General features: G+C 37.3%; 1 protein-coding gene across 3 annotated transcripts in view; it reads left to right on the top strand.

Annotated features, from left to right (window-relative positions):
* LRPPRC (leucine rich pentatricopeptide repeat containing) overlaps positions 1–17,686 on the top strand; it is a 153,177-nt gene that overhangs the window by 124,272 nt on the left and 11,219 nt on the right. For all 3 annotated transcript variants that reach the window (XM_020800523.3, XM_020800524.3, XM_020800522.3), the window contains exons 31-34: positions 2,569–2,657; positions 11,946–12,150; positions 13,959–14,089; positions 14,710–14,825. In XM_020800523.3, coding sequence (XP_020656182.3) covers positions 2,569–2,657; positions 11,946–12,150; positions 13,959–14,089; positions 14,710–14,825 — 541 coding nt within the window. The remainder of the gene's footprint in view (positions 1–2,568; positions 2,658–11,945; positions 12,151–13,958; positions 14,090–14,709; positions 14,826–17,686) is intronic.

Here is a 17,686-nt window from a genome sequence, read left to right on the forward strand (position 1 = left end):
AAACATCGCTAAGTGATTTCATCGCTAAGCCATATGAAAAAGCCCATAGGAACGTATTAAAACGTGTTTAATACGTTCCTGTGGGCTAAAAACTTAAAGCGAAATTCCTCCATAGTGGCGGCCATTTTGGGTGCCTCTCAAGCGAGGCAAAACAGCGGCAGCCATTTTGTTTTTGCGGCGGCCATTTTGGAACTGCCGATCAGCTGTTTAAAAAAGTTCGCTTTGCCATGATCGCTTCCCCGCGATCATCGCAAAGCGAATTTTAGCCATAGGGGCCATCGCTAAGCGATCACTTCAGCGATGGCCAAAAGTCCATCGCAAAGCGATTTCATCACTCAACGGAGCGATCGCTAAGCGAGGCACCACTGTACTTCGAGTTTTGGTTAAAACTTGTGTCTGTTATATAACACAAGTGAATGTTTTTATAATTTATTAGAATGACCGCGCCTGGTGTTTTTGAACAATAATCATCTTATAACTGCAGAGCTGAGAGGGAACCAATAGATGATCAACTCCAGTCCCTGTCAAGGAGGCAGAATGTGCAATCAAATTCCCAGCTCCTGGCTGCCCTACCGTATACCTAAACCACTGAACTATCCAGCAGTTTTTAATACCAAGTTAATAATTTGTGGGGTACAGAAGCAAAGTGTATATTCAAGGAATTTCAAGATAAAGATCTTATTAGTGAACATTCAGAGGATCAAGGTTTTCTGCTATGGCTGCATGGAATACAGCCATGCAATATGTTGATGCTCTTTCCAGAAAGGAAAATAAAATGTTGGGGAGAGAGTAAAACTCTACCGAACAAGATGATACTTAACTTCTAGGGAGACATGGACAGGATTGTGCTATCAGGCATTTGGGTTGTTGTTTTCAATTTAGTATACACAAAGTATTATGATTATAAAACAAATAAATATATAGTCTAGATGAATGATTAAATTCCAGGGTGGGATTGTTTTGGAGTAACTTTGTCTGGTTTACTATGTAGATTGAGTAAATAGTTGTGAATCATTCTTCTTGTTCATCAGTAAAAAATAGAGGTTTTTTTTCTTTTCTCTCCCCCCCCCCCGCTTTTTTTAACAGTATGAATTGATACCCAAATTAAAATGACAACAACAAACGACTAAACATTATAAGAACATTTAAGTTTTCTGAACCTCTTAATTTTGGTCATTCCAGAATCTTTCGTGCAGGACTTTGATGAATTTTAGATATGGCTCTAAAATAGAAATGTAGTAGTATTGGAATGAGGGATTAGTTCTGTAATAGTGGCTAACATCTATTTAATCACACTAAAGATTGGAAGATTGGAGAAAGTAAATCCTTTGTTATATGTAATTTACAGTCTCATGCATGAATTGTTGACTTAAGGGCTTTGACAGATGGGACAAAGAAAAAAAAAAGCAGAACTGAGCAGTGAGTACTTATATAGGGATTAAGGGGATTGGTTGGGAGAGTAAGAAAATCCTGAGTCCAGTGACTGCATTTATGGGGCCCAGAGGCTGAAAGTGACTGAGGAGATAGTCATATTGTGAACTCAATGAGGGATTTTCTTGGGATTGATGAGAATAATTTAGCAATGACCCTGCTTACCTCCCAATCCTCTCAGCTCATAAGTTCAAGTAGGTAGGTTGCTCAGTTGTTAGCCACAAGATGATCATGGTGGTTTATCTTGATTGTTGATATGGCAAATGGCTGTCCTGTACTCGCTCTGGCCAGAGAAAAAATTTTCTAGCCTAGAAAATGAACCTTGTAATGTTATCCTGAGATATTAAAAAAGCAAAGTCATTACGGATGTTGAAGCCATTTCAAGATACACACACAAAAAAAAGAAATGGATTTTAATTTAGTCTCTTCAGAATGTATGTTTCTTGAAAAGCTTTAACCAATATTATTAAACCCAAGCTCTCATTGCTGCTACAGACCTCTGAAGGAGTGTATGTGTATGTTTGCCTTAAAAGGAATACAGAACTGATGAATGATGAAATTTAGTTTTAAGGCAGTGATGGCAATACGTTGAGTTAAAAAAAAACCCTCTGTATGCATCTAGATGACAGAAATTTGAAAATTAAATCAACCAAATGATATGGTGTTGGTTCATAATATCCCTTTAGTTTATATTTAAAATATACTGTGCTGAAAATAAATGTTTCATTTTTTTATTGCAGAAAGAATAGTTTTACATTTTATAATTATGGTGACTGTTTTAAAAAGAAGAAAAAATATATCTTGCTTAGGATACAGCAGAACAATACCGGGCATGCAGTTATTTTAGTCATCTAATATGTCAGCATTCAAGAATCTGAACCGATTGTTTTAAAAAAATCTTGTACTTTGTTTCTTTTGTTGCTCATTTCCAACTTTGTCATCTGTCAGAATGCACAAAAAATTATCCTTCTATAACCATTGACAGGATAACACAAAAGCTGTCTCCAGGTCGATATTTTGCAGCAATATTTTTAACATACGAACAGTAGTTTTTATAATTTCACCTTGGTGCTCAACCATTTATTATCGTATCAGAAGCATGTCAGTAATTCCTTTCTAAATGTCTGCTTCTTTTAGCGCTGAGACCCACATCAAGGGCTTCGTGCTGAACGATGTTGCCAGCAGCCGCCTCATCATAGCACAAGTTAGGCGGGATTATTTGAAAGGTATGTCACAATGCTTGACCTTTACGTCACATTAATGCCTCTGCAGATTTTTCTTGTAACGCCCTTCGAATACTTGGATAAAGGAGTCCATTTAGCAAATTACCTGCTTATCAAGCGCCTTTTGTGGTAGCTGAGAGACGTAAATTACTGTACATGCATTTATAATACAGCTTGAATATGAATGTACTTGTCATTTGACCACTTAGTCCAGTTTCCGTTCCATTTAACACAAGATGGGTTTTCTTAAGATGAATCACAGCTCTTCAGACATGCAAAATTTGTGCTCCAGAACGAGAGAAAGTACAGGCTTTCAAGTGTGTTAAAATTCACAGCACAAGTCATTTTGCTTTGGAAATTAACATACCTTAGAGCATCTGAAACAATTCCCAGCAGTTTCTTCCTGCACATTGTGTTGGTAGTACAAGATATCAAGTGAGTTAAATTGAGTGTTAAATGTGCATAGTTGTGCACTAAATGATTATAATATTGATTTTAAAAAACCTTAATCTAATACTTTTTAATAGTTTGCAATACCAACAATAATGAAACATGGGTTGCGCTTTTGTGCTGTTTTTAAGCTTACATTGCATGGCAACAGTAGTGTTAGCTGAGCAAAATACATGCCTTAGAATGCAGTGGTGGATAGTTTTGTGGGTGGACTACCTCCATGTTTTCTGTGCATGTTGTTTGGCTTCAACTTTGAGGCTGTGCATGGTCCTTGCAGAATGAGTGGTTTTCATAGAACAAAGCACCTGTGGTGAAGTCCAATACAGAAGATTCACTTTTGTCAAAATTTGGTCATTTCATAGAGGGTTTTATTCTGAAAACGTTGAAGGCTGCTAATGAAAATGTGTGTTTTCTTTCTTTCTTTCTTTCTTTCTTTCTTTCTTTCTTTCTTTCTTTCTTTCTTTCTTTCTTTCTTTCTTTCTTTCTTTCTTTCTTTCTTTCTTTCTTTCTTTCTTTCTTTCTACCACTGAGGCACTTATGTGATTTATATGTTTTAAACGGTTCTTTATTATTCAGTTTCATGTGGGAGCCCATTTTTAGAAAATGGTAGTGTTCTAAGCAAGACTGCTTTCCAGACCTTCCGCATCCATATATGTCTTTTCAATGAACCTTTTACAATGTAAACAGTGGAATTTTCTTAATGCCAGTTTCATTCACATACAAGAAGGCTTTTAATATCTATATAAAATACACAGCTAGAGTCAGAACTGTACCACAGCTCTGTGTTTAATCGGCTCAATTTGCTGCTTGTTGTTAAGTTGTCATTCTCCCTTTCAGACATTTATTCTAGCAGCCTGGAATCAAGATCATATTGGGAACCTTTTCTAAAATCCTTTCATAAACTCAAATCCAGTCCTTTTACAACATAATTCCAGTAATTAGAATGTTTGACTTGGAACCCCCTCCCCCCCCCAAAAAAAAAAACCAAACTCGGTTAGAGATGTGGTATTCCACTTGCCACAAAACATTGTATTTGTTTACACATTTCCTTTTGTACTTTCAAGTCCCATTGGCTTTTCAATATACGATAGATGATCATGGTCCAGTTTCAACATCTCCTCCTCCTTTATTCTTTTATCATTAACAAGGCACTTCATTTTTCACTCACACAGGCTTTTGTTGTGCTTGGCATCTCTTTCTGCCTGCTGAAGTCATTAAAAGCTTAGAATTGCCACTCATACTCATTTTTAACCTCCTCCAAACAGGTATTAAAATAGCTTCCATTCCAAAGGACCCGTTTCGAAAAGACTTCATGATGAAATCTGGGTGCTATCCTTGAAGCAGCTTCCAAGACCTATACCTATATTCTAAGACCTACACAGTGTGCTCTGAAACAACAGAGCTGCTCCAGATATGGCAGTTGGGAATAGCTAATGAGTAGAGATGGGGGTACAGTGGTGCCTCGCATAGCGATGTTAATTCGTTCCAAAAAAAACATCGCTATGTGAAACCATCACTATGCGAAACACCATTTCCCATAGGAATGCATTGGAAAATGGTTAATCCGTTCCAATTGGAACGGATTGCCGTCATTAAACGAAAAAACCCATAGGAAACATCGCTAAGCGAAACAATGTTTCCTCCATTGGAATGTATTGAAGCTGACTCAATACATTTCAATGGCTTTGCGAAGTCAAGTTTTGCAATTTTAAATGTGTCATACAAGGGGCAAAAATGGTTTTAAATGCTTGCAATAGCTTCTGCACCTTCTAAAACGGGTGCAAATGTAATTTGGCTTAGATCTGACTTTTCGTTAATTTAGGGTGAATTTTTCCCCCCCAACTTTTGACAGCTGTCAAAATCTGACAGCTCCATTATTTCCTATGGGGGAAGAAAAAATTCACAAAAAATTAATGAAGACTCAGCAACTGTTCTAAATGCTTGGATTCGTTAGAGGACCCCCTAAGTCGTGTGCAAACCTGATTTGGCTTTGATCTGAACTTTCGTTAATTTATGGCGAATTGTTTTCTCCCCCATAGGAAAGCCTGGAGCTGTCAGATTTTGACAGGTCCATTGGTTCCTATGGGCCGAAAAAAAAATTAACCATAAATTAACGAAAAGTCAGATCAAAGCCAAATCAGGTTTGCACATGACTTAGGGGGTCCTCTAATGAATCCAAGCATTTAGAACCATTTTTGACCCTTCTAAGACACTTTTTAAATTGAAAAAAGAAACATCGTTAAGTGAAGCAGGGGACCTAAAATCGCATTCGTTATGCGAAGCATGGTCCCAAACTTCGCTAAGCGAAAATCGCCCATAGGAAACATCGTTATACGGTGCATATTATTTTCTAAAAAAAACATTGTTATGCGAATTCATCGCTAAACAAGGCAATCGTTAAGCGAGGCACCACTGTATTCGTATACGAATATCCCCGCACAGTAGGAGTTAACGAGAGTCCACTCACACATCTGCAGCCGGCCCCTCTATTTCCATTACTCTGGAGCATCACTTGGCTAGCCATTCGGCAGTGTTGCAGGGAGGCTCATCCTCCCTCCCTCTGCCAGGAGTGACTAGATGACCGGGAAGAGAACAGCACTCAGGGAGCAGTTGAAAGGATGAGAAGAGCCACCACCAGCAGATATGTGAGTGGATGGTCCAGCCCTCGTTAACTCCAGCTGCAAGGGGATAGTCATATACAAAACATGAGCTCTACTGTTCCTTAGAAGTATCTTAGAATCTCAGCTATCTGAAGTCTCTTGAACATTTTGCTGACTTTGGTTTCATGGCTGATATCATCATAAAGATCCCAGTGAGCTGGCCAGAATCTTTTGCTTAGAGCTGATGTGCTAAGCCTTAAACTTGCTCTGAGCATTATTTTGTCTTTTGTTTGGCTTTATCTGTCCTGCATTTCACCTGTAGTTTGCTTGCGTCTGGCTTCTACTCAGCTTCCTGTGATTTTTCCCCTGACAGGGGGCTTCTCATATGCTCATTGTAAGGAAATCTGGTACACTTCTGGAAAAAAAAATTCCTTTTAGGACTAGATCTCCCAGAATCCACCAACCAGTCTCTGTTGTTTGTAATTTTTAAAAAAGGAATTTTCCAAGGCTTTGCTCTTCCAGCACACCAGATCATAAGAGTGCATCTTTGAGTCTTCCATCCTTGTCTTTGTTAGTTTTTCTTTCCATCTGGTATGCATCATGATTCATAAGCTATCTAGCCATTTTTGAGTTCTGTTGATGGACAAACCTGAATTTAAAGCTTGAAGTAATTTACAAGAGTGGATAGGTGCCCAGCAGATGAAGGAGCAGGTTGAACACATATGTGTCCATGTTGGAAATAACTCCAATAGGGCCACTTGCAGTGTTTGGATTGACATCATGAAGGATATTGTCCAGTTCAAGAATGTCACATGAAGTTCTGAGCTGCTGCCCCCCTCCATTTCATCAAGAGATATAAATTCAAGCTGGTGCATCAGCATGAAACAAAATGATTTCAGCTAGAAACATAATGCTGAAAAGAGTTTGTATTCATAGTTTTCGCACATAGATTCACTTCAGGAAATAATTTAGAACCCGTAACAGCTCCCTACACCTGCCTAACATCTAAATCCTTCAGATTCTGTTGTCCTGTAGTCTTTTTTTTAATGCACAAAGAACAGCCTAAGAACAAGTGAGAGACAAGAGAGTTGTGAGGCAAACTGAAGAAATGAAATGCATGACAGTACCCTACTTGTACTGGTATTTTGTCTTCAGCAAACTGGAATCCAAATAGAGTATTGATTATTGATCCAAATAGAGTATTGTTTCATGAATTGGTTAGAGTACTACTAATGTTGACAAAGCACAAGAGGTAGCTTTATATTGGATCAAGAAAGAGAATTTTATCTTGAATAAAGTGGCATTTATTCTTACTATCTTTCATTTGGGTGATAACCTATGAAATACATATCCTATGTGTGTTTCATGTTGCTGAAGCATTAAAAATAAAAATTATTATATACCCACTGTGCCTGAAAAATTGTACAAAAGGACTTGATAATCCACGAGCACATACAGAATTGATAATTGCAAATATAGAGACTAATTTCCAACAAGTAAGCATTCATAATACTTGAAAATATTGTTCTGACTCTCATGTATCTTACAGTATCTTGTTTGTCTTCTGTGCTAATCCACTTTTTTTCCACTTTGCTTTATACAGTTGTCAATGTCAATTTCATTAAGTGCCATGGTGGTCCCCTCTAGTGCTTTGTAAATGATGTTGGCTTTTAGCCAGGTCTTAGTTAAATGGAGAAGGGGAACCCCGGAAGCTTGGTTTCCATTTTCATTGATTTAAGAACTGCTTTTAAAACCAGACATCAGGAATGTAATCAAGAATATCCATAGCCTTAAAACTCTGAATACGCAATGGAAGATAACAGTGTACATACCCAAGGACAGTCTATTTAAGGAAATATAAGAGATTTATTTGTTGATATGTGAAACCAGAAAAAAGAGAGCCAGAGTGATGTAGTGGACAGAGTATCAAATTAGGACTCAGCAGACCCAGCTTTAAATGCCTACTTGACCACTGGAAACCCACTCGGGGGATAGCAGTGGTAAACTGCTTGAACATCTCACATACCTTTAAAAAAAAACCCTATTAGAATGGCCGTAAGTTACAAGTGACTTTACAGTACATAGCAACCACAATAGCAGAAGGACTACTATGTAAAATAACTGTTGCAAATCAAACCAGAAGTCTAGCAAGTCCAGTGCCTAGCAGCCTTCAGTTCTTACCATGGCCAGTAATTATGCCTGTGTAATACCCATAGCCAGGAATGAAGTACAGTAGGCCTCACTATATTGTTCCCTGTCAACTGGAATTCAGAAGCTTGTTGCTGTTGATCCTGGAGAAGCAATATAAAGGGATCACAATTAGCAGTTATTGAGAGCTTTCTCTTCTGTGAATATGTCTGGTGTCTTTTTGAACTCATTTTAGTTAGCAGTCATCACTATATCTTTCAGAAGCAAATTCCATAATTTAACTATATGTTGTGACTGGAAGTATTTCCTTTTATCACTTGTGAATCTCCTACCACATAGCTACCGTGTTTTTCCAAAAATAAGACAAGGTCTTATATTAATTTTTGCTCCAAAAAACGCATTAGGGCTTATTTTCAGGGGATTTTTTTCATGTACAACAGTCTACATTTATTCAAATACAGTCATGTCATCTTGTAGTTGCTGCACAATGGTGGAGGGCATGGTTTCACTTAACTAGGGCTTATTTTAGGTGTAGGGCTTATATTATGAGCATCCTGAAAAACGATACTAGGTCTTATTTTCGGGGAAATGGTATTTTGGATTAAGAGAGATAATATGAAAAAGGCAGAAACACTTCTCCTTGCCCTTTTCTTCTATATTATGCCCAATTTTAAATTCCTGAATCATGCCTCCCTTACTAGCCTTTTTCCCTTAAGCTGAAGCTTTCCAAATGTTTTCACCTTTCCTTAAACATGGCTCTGATCTTTTACATGGTCTCTTCTACACCATGTCTACTTTCACGTATCATTTTGAGGTGCATTGATGCAAACTGTACATTGTATTCCAAGTGTGGATGAACCATAGATTTGTGCAAAAGCATAATGTCATTGGCAGTTTTATCTGCAGTTCCTTTACTACAGTGGTGCCTCGCTTAACGATGTTAGTTGGTTCCAAAAAAACATCGCTATGGGAAAACATTGTTAAGTGAAACGCGTTTTCCCATACAGATGCATTGAAAACCGGTTAATCCATTCCACTAGGCACGGATTGCCGTCCTTAAGCGAAAAAACCCATAGGAAACATCGTTAAGCAATACAATGTTTCCTCCATTGGAATGCATTGAAGTCTATTCAATGCATTTCAATGGTTTTGCGATGTCCATTTTTGCAAATTTAAGTGTGTCTTAAAAGGTTCAAAAACTGTTTTAAATGCTTGGAATCGTTAGTGCACCTTCTAAAACGGGTGCAAACTTAATTTGGCTTTGATCTGACTTTTCGTTAATTTTTGCTGAATTTTTTCCCCCACCAACTTTTGACAGCTGTCAAAATTTGACAGCTCCATGCTTTCCTATGGGGGAGAAAAAAATTCACAAAAAATTAACAAAGACTCAGAACAAAGCCAAACTAAGTTTGCCCACGATTTAGAAGGTGCGCTAACGAACCTAAGCATTTAAAACAGTTGCTGACTTTTCGTTAATTTGTGGTGATTTTTTTCCTCCCCCATAGGAAACAATGGAGTCCAACTTTTGACAGCTCCTTTGTTTCCTATGGGGGAGAAAAAAAATTCAGAATAGATTAACGAATACTCAGAAACTGTTTTACATGCTTGGATTCGTTAGAGCACCCTACAAAACCTGTGCAAACTTAGTTTGGCTTCGTTCTGAGTCTGAATTTTATTCCCCCCCCATAGGAAACAATGGAGCCCAACTTTTGACAGCTCTTTGTTTCCTATGGGGGAGAACAAAATTCACAAAAAATTAACAAAGACTCAGAACAAAGCCAAACTACGTTTGCACACGATTTAGAAGGTGCTCTAACAAACCCAAGCATTTAAAACAGTTGCTGACTTTTTGTTAATTTGTGGAGAATTTTTTCCTCCCCCATAGGAAACAATGGAACCCAACTTTTGACAGCTGTCAAAAGTTGGATTCAATGCTTTCCTATGGGGGAGAAAAAAATTCGCAAAAAATTAACAAAAAGTCAGATCAAAGCCAAATAAAGTTTGCACACGTTTTAGAACGTGCACTAACGATTCCAAGCATTTAAAACATTTTTGAACATTTTAAGATACTTTTAAAATTGAAAAAACGGACTTCGTTAAGCGAAACAGGGGACCTAAAAATGCATTCGCTATGTGAAACATGGTCCCGAAATCGCTAAGCAAAAATTGCCCATAGGAAACATCGTTAAATGATGCATAGAATTCTTTTTTAAAAACCATCGTTAAGCAAAAACATCGCTAAATGAGGCAATCGTTAAGCGAGGCACCACTGTAATGGTAGGTTTACTACATGAGTCTCAAAAATATGTATTGTGCAAGTCCCATAAAGTAATGAACTATATGGAAGAGATGCAAAATGTGTAATTTCAAGCAAGGCTGAGTACTGAATGCAAATATATTGTTCTTCTGAGAGAATATTGGATGGTAGAGGAGAAGCCAGAAGACCAAATTATATTCATAGGATCATAAGAATGGCCATATTTGCACTGAACATTAAGCTGTGAAGTCTGATTTATTGCACCTCAGTATGAACAAGCAGTGTGTTAGTGCACACAGCCGAGACACATTGCCAGTATGGAAGGCAGTGAACAAACTAGATATGGATAATTTAACTTTACATGTAAATCTGGTACTATGGCTCACTGTGCCCGGACAATAAACAATGAATGCTTTAAACAAGTCAGTACTCATAAAACAACTTCAGACCAGGTGTTGCAACTTACTTGTAAGCACTACTTTATCTGGTTGCAGTAAGTCATAGTGCTGGGTTTGGATATGACACTAAGCTATCCCAGCCTGGTTGGAAGGGTAAAGTAGGAGCAGGTGGGCTATAAGCACAAGACTGTTACTTGTTAACATTGTGCTCATATAAGCCATAACTTTGGTCTGTTGTGTGCAGACATGACTGTTAACTCAGCCATAGATGTATCCTACATTTTGCTTATAGTAATATTACAGGCAGGAAAAAGGCACAGTTTTTGCTAAAAAAAATCATTCAGTCAGTTCCATTCTTACAGTCCATAGAGTGCCCAAGTACAATGGATTCTTTTGTGCAAAAATATTTGAGGGGGAAAAACCATACAGGAATCTCCCCTCTAGGAGATCTGCTTCTGCTTTGAATGTGGTGTGGGCTCCCATGCACAAAATATCAATTTTATTGATTTCCACAAAATACCGATTTAAAAAATGGAAGCGGTTTTCAGGGAGCACCCCCAAAAAATGCTGCTCCCAGACTTCAGTTTGCCACATTCTGCCTTATAATATACACAGTGAATTTTGCTCAATTTTTTTTTTCTCAAAAGGAACACCAAAAGTAGACATGAAAGCTTATTAGAAACAAGTTTGGGTGAATCTGTTGTCTCACATTTTCTCCTGTTTATGGAGAAAGGCACAGACTTTGGCATGTTCTTTAAAAAAATTAACTGAACAAAGTTTTGAGCCATTTGCAAACTTAATATGTGTATCTATTTCTGACATGGGGAGAAGTGGTTTGTACTTGCTTTACGTGTAGCTAAATGATGAGTCTCAATATGCAAAGTTTTAAGGCCAGACTTTGAAGAGCTCAATGAACATTTGAGATAAATGAATTTTGCTTTCTTGGCATTCGTGTGTTTTTTTTAATTTGTAATGAAGAAATTTGCAGACTTTTCAAACATTATCACAAACACACTGAATGAAATTCTTCTCATCACTAATCAAACTTTCAAACAGTGTTTGAAAGTCAGTAAGAGCTCTTCAATAGTGTAACGGATTGTCTCAGGAGGTGATGGATTCACCTTGACTAAAAGTTTTTAAGTGGAGTTTGGGCAGCCTCCTGTCTGCTTCTGCAGGGGGGTGGGCTCAGTGACCCTTTGGATTCCTCCTGACTTTGCAGTTCTATGAAAAAGATGAAGCAACAAATGTGATTGCTTTTCTGAAAGAAGTCATACAAAAGAACTGTAGCAAATTCAAGCAGGAAGATTGTGAGATTTTCCACTTTCTTCCATGTTACCAATTAAATCTATGCCTATGTGACATAATATATGTCAAGGTCCAAGATTCCTTCTTTTGAATAAGGGCTTTTTCTTCTCTTTTCCCTTATTCTTCTGAATAGATGCAATGTTGACTTTCAAGAAGATGGTTGAAAGTGGTGGGGTACCCACTTCATTGTCAGTTACTCAACTTGTTCAAGCTTTGGCTGAGAAGGGGGATCTGGAGAGCATACGCACAGTTGAAAAGATGATTAAAAACTTGCATAAAGCTATAAATCTGCCATCTATGCTTTTCGTCAGTAACACAGTGTTGGCTCACATCAACAGGTAAGCAGATCTGTAGTAGATATATTTTCAATTGTACCAGCAGTAAGAAATTTGATATGGTGACCTTTTTTACCTTGTATAACAATAATCTTTCCTTCTGATAGTTAAATGAATGCTGGAATTGCGAGCTGTTAAGATTTCTTATCTTGGAAACAATGAAAACTTGAGTCCATTTAATGAAATGCAGAAACTGGGAGGTTATAAGGGAACTTTGAGTAGGCTAATGATGTCAAACATACACATTTATCAAATTCTGCCCGCCTAAATAGAGCCTTGACTCAGGCTGATGTCTGTAGTCCTTTATAGTGTTCTAATTCATAGGACAATGCACAGCTCCTCAAAGCCAACAAAAGGCTTACTGTCCGCATCGCTAAGCTTTAAACATGTGTTCAGTTTGCTCTGTATCCTTATGATTTTGCAGAATGCATGTGTGATTTTTTGCAGTTACAAAGAGGTTTGTTGGATGTGCAAAACCACACTGACTTTGAAAGTAAAGGCCTGCTTTTCTAAAGAAATGTTTGGAACCCTCCATTGAAAAGAATATGAATACAAATTGGAAACAAGAAAGTGTGTTCCACTTATGTAGTTTCTATTTTCTATAATGGCTTATGCCTTTCTAGCTTGATTAAATAGTTTAATGGAATTTCATTTACTTTTGACTTAGGATTTGAATGGACATACTGTTTGTTTCCATGTGAAGCTCTGCCATTTTCTCCTTGGGAAATGTCCTGAAATACATCTTAATACTGTATGCTCCTACAATATATACGTTAGCCGTTATTTCTCAGAATATCTGACCCTTTGCTTTATTCTGATTCTGCACAGCCTTACAAAACGTTATCTCCTTCAGCAAATCAAGAGAGTTATATGTGTTATAGGTATCTGTGCTCCAAGCATGTAGGACCAATGAGAGTATGTTTGCCAAAGAGCTGCAAGATAATTTAAAATACCACATTGTTAACATTATGGAGAATGAAAAAGAGCCCAAGCAGCCAGTTTCCAAATACATGCTGTCTGATTTCAAATACTGATGAGTACCCTCAACCCTGCTGTGTCTGGTGTTCAGGTACTTCTTTTAATTGAGTACTGACTCTGAACACATCATGAAGCTATGGCAGCTGTCAATACCTTTAGCACTGGAACTTGTATAAAATGTTTTTCCATTTAGAAAAAGGTCTTGCCGCCACTCTCTGGAAAAAAAATGTTGTGTCACTCCTTTTATCCTTTTAATCCTTTTGTCCTACAATAAAGTGTATTTCTTATGACTGTAGTACTTTTCTTACCCAATGCTATCTCGTGCTGTGTTGCACTCAGACAAGAAAGCATGTAGACAATGCTGTTACACATATTCACATTATGGTATCACCATGTTTGCATCAGAAAAGACAGCTATGAAAAATTCAAGAAAATATTTAATTAAATATTATCAAAAATACTCTTTCGTTTCTTCTGCATTAATTATTTAGATGTTATCCCTGGATGGTTTCCTTTTTGGCCCTTGTACTATTTTGGAGGTAACTAACTAGCAGACATCTTTGTTTTGCTAAAAATGGCAACATTTATGTCAAGCTTATTTAACTATACAACAGGTCAGAGTTCAGTCCTAAAAGAAATGGTGTTAGTACTGACCTCATCCAGTCAGCCATAAATCTGTTTCACTTCGTGTTGTGACAGTATCTGCATGAATGGAGTTATGGGTACTTTTAACGTGCTACTAAAATAAAACATTGATGCAACTGCTTCCTTGGTTTAGGAGTGCTAACATCAGGAACAAAATAAGTTCAACATTTTCCCCCTTCCTTTTCCAGTAATAACGTTGATGGTGCTGTAGAATACCTTGAACATCTGTTTACTTCTGGAGAGATACAGGCAAAAAGTTCGATTGCCTTTGTATATAGAAGACTAATTGACAACAAATCAGAAACAGCTTTGGAAAGATGTAAGTTCATTTGACAATTAAATTTGCAGGAATCGCTAATTAAAAACGTTATTAATTTGTGTAAACTATAACCTATAGGTCGGTTCTCACCTACACCGTTAGAAAAAGAGGGAGGAAGAGAAGCAAGTTCGGTAATCTTCCATTCTTCACTGGTTGTTACAAGGGAAGCTCAAACTAGTAGCTGTTTTCAAGTTGGCTGGCATCAAGTGTATCTGTGTTCATTTAAATAGGAACTTTATCTAATAGGTTTAAATCCTTAGTTCGCAAATATTAATCTATTTATTTAAAATATTTCTATGCTGCCTTTCAAGGTGAACAAAAGTCAAGTAAACTAAAACAGCAACATTACACATTTAAAATAACAACATAAAAAGTTTGGAAAATGAAGATCAGTATTTCACATTATTGTGAAGGCCAGCTATAGTATTTAAGACCTGCATAAAAGAAGTAAGGGAGCCTTGTGCATATTTCTTGGTAGGATGTTCAGTAGGTATTAGGTCCTATTCATTGGACTTTTCAGCCAAATTGATCTTACTAGTGGATATAAGGCCTTTTTTTGGGGGGGGGGGTGTTAAATCAATCATTACTGACTAACTTGTTTCAAATATATATATTTTCAGTGAGTGCCATGGCTGAACGATTGGCCAATCAGTTTGGAATTTATAGGCCTGCCACAGATCTTTTCGTTGAGTATATAAATGGAAGAAGAATGGAAGATGCCAGATATCTTCTACAGGTAATAATACATCAGGAAAAATACACTTTTGTGTGTGGGCTTAAAAGGTGTAATGTCTAGAACATGTTGGCTGGAATCTAATCCATGTTTTACATGTGTGCAAGAGAAATTGTGTGTTTTTGTCCTTTGCCAAGCAGCCTTTTTTGAGCTCAATGTTTCCACCCCCACATGAGGTAGAACATGCTGGAGGGGGAAAACACACACACACATTCCTCTTACATGGTTCAGTAATGAACAGGATTGTAGCCGCCGGACCTAGAGCTTTTAAATTGCCATATTATTTGTATTTTAGTTGCCAGATGTAAAGTGCAAATGTTCATTTTTAAGTGTTTTAAAATGTTTTATACTGCAAATGTTCCTTTTTGGAATCGTTCAGGTGAAAATACTAGTTTTATATTAGTCTAAGGGCTCTTCCAGATGGGGTAAGTTTTCTTCTCAAGGCTGTTCACAAAGAAACATAGGGTTTACCAAGATTTTTAACCAAACTGCACTTTAAAATGCCGGTTCTCTGAAAAATTGCTCTTTTCAGGAAATCTTTTAAAAATATGTAAGACCTCATTAAGACTTCATGGAGCTTCTGTTCTAGAGTTGTTTGTTCAGTTGGTTGAATGTAAATTTGACCAGGAATCTCTGACTTAAGTGAACTTCAGATGCAAACACCATAGCACTAAACGCGGCCCCTCCTGGAACAAACGATGAAAATAATACATTCTTCAGGAGGGACAGAAAATCATGGGATGGGATGGAAAATGTCATTATTCTAACAAAAATAAGGAAAATGTTGAAAAAATGGCAGCAGAGATGCCAGTAACATTAGTGCAGAATCAGGCCCATTCAGGAAAACGAATACTCCGTTTGGGAGATCCCTGATATGAATTGTTATAGGAAAAGGTCTTGGACAGCTCAGTGTACCTTGGTTGTGTACTTAACATAGTGCTGACTTTCTCCCTGTGACTGGTGCATTCTTCTTTCTCCCATGTAAGTATATTTTTTTTAGTGTCTATGATTTGATACATGTCACAGTGTCTTGAAATCTTATTTTCTATCTGCTGAAAAACTCAAGAGGAGGACTTTCAGTTCACTGTAGAACAAGACAGACAGAGCCAAGTCACATGGCATGACATGAGGAAAGTGTAAACCATGGAATATTAGACTGGAATTTAATTGCATAATTTTTTACTAAAAAAAACCTGAGCAAAAATTACAAAGATAAAAACTAGTGTTGCTGGTAACTAATTTCAAACCATTTGCTCTCCCCAGCCCAACTCAACAATATCATCATCTTGGAATAGCTGATCTCCTCTCAGGGCACTGTGGAAGGCTCTGTTTAAAGCAACATGTGTTCAGTTCCGTGCCAGCTTCTTAACTGGCAGAGCTGGTGTTCCAGTGGCCTGTAGTTTTATGTCTCTGCTGCTGTTTCCCTTTAAAATTCGCAGTTAAGAGAATTTTGTGCTAATTTCCCCTGAAAATTTTTTTAAAAAATGTTCATAGGCAACCTGTATTCCACAGAGTTGGAAATTTATATATTTTGCATAGGTTTGAGATATTTTAATCTGAGGAGGTTGGAGCATCATGCAGAACATAAAATTTCTCCACCCTTTTTATCACTAGAAATATTTTTCAGTCCCCTTTTGGTCTATCCATGAAACTAGGAAGGTTGTATTATGTATGATGCAGTGCCCAGCTCTGCATTTTTTTTCCTGTTGGTCCAGAATCATATGATACATGCTGCTTTGGTTCAAATATTTGTTTTACTGAGGAGCTCTGAAATTACTATTCTCCAGCATCTTAACATAGCTGACTATTTGTTAAAAAGTATGGCTCTGCCATTTTTCATTGTATGATGAATCATTCCCTTCCAGGTATAGAATTAAATTGGCATTGCTTTTTTCTGTTGTACCATATGTTTCAGAGGGTGACTTTTAGTTTTCCTTTCTCAAGCAATTAAGTTGTAATTTTTGAAAGGCAAATTAGAAATAGAACAATGAATGAATGAATGAATGAATGAATGAATGAATGATGTTCAGGAATTTCCACTTGGCTTCCTTTTGCGGGTCACTAGACACCTCTGATGATGAACTTCATTTGAATTCTACGAAAACTTGACTAGCATTATGTATGTTGGGTTCTTCCTAAATGTCTCCAGTATCTTCCTGTAAAATAATTGTGTGCCTGTGTGTATACATGCTCTGCCAAGTGGCATCTGCTGATCCTTAAGACTTTAATATTGACAAGACATGTTAAGCTTTTTCCCTCCCGGGGGCGGGGATCACCACACAGTTTTCAAGGCTAACATTTCTGAGCATAAACTAAAATAATGTCTGGCCTTTTTTAAAAAACATGGTACTGAAGATAGGACACACACACTTGATTTGTTGGGCCTGTCACAGAAACTTTTTTGAGTTTTAACTTTTGTCTCTTGAGTACTGGCAGGCTGTGGCAGAGAAAGCCTTTTATAAAATAGAGAGATTGAAATCAGTCCTTTTGTATGCATAAGTGTAGGTAATTATACTTTAAAGAGAACTTGCTTTGTACATTTTAATTTTTATAAAGAAACGAGCAGTTATCTCCCTGACACCTTATTAAATGTATAATTAACCTTATGATCCTTAGCTCACTGGTGAATGCTTGGCAGAATAATTGGAGAGAAATAGTTCCCCCCCCACACCGCCTTTCTTTTACAGTCCTAAATCTCTTTTCTTTGGGATGTTAAAATGTTTGTTCATTTTCCACCCTCTTTTGAGCAAATCTAATGTTTATTGTGCCAAGGACGGCATTTGCCAGAAAAAGACAAGGGAGAAATGCTTTGGCACTCCAATTTTTTCCCTTTCTATAGGTATTTAATAAATGGTGGACTATTG

This window comes from Pogona vitticeps, chromosome 1 (genome assembly GCF_051106095.1).
Source record: "Pogona vitticeps strain Pit_001003342236 chromosome 1, PviZW2.1, whole genome shotgun sequence".
NCBI lineage: Eukaryota > Metazoa > Chordata > Lepidosauria > Squamata > Agamidae > Pogona > Pogona vitticeps.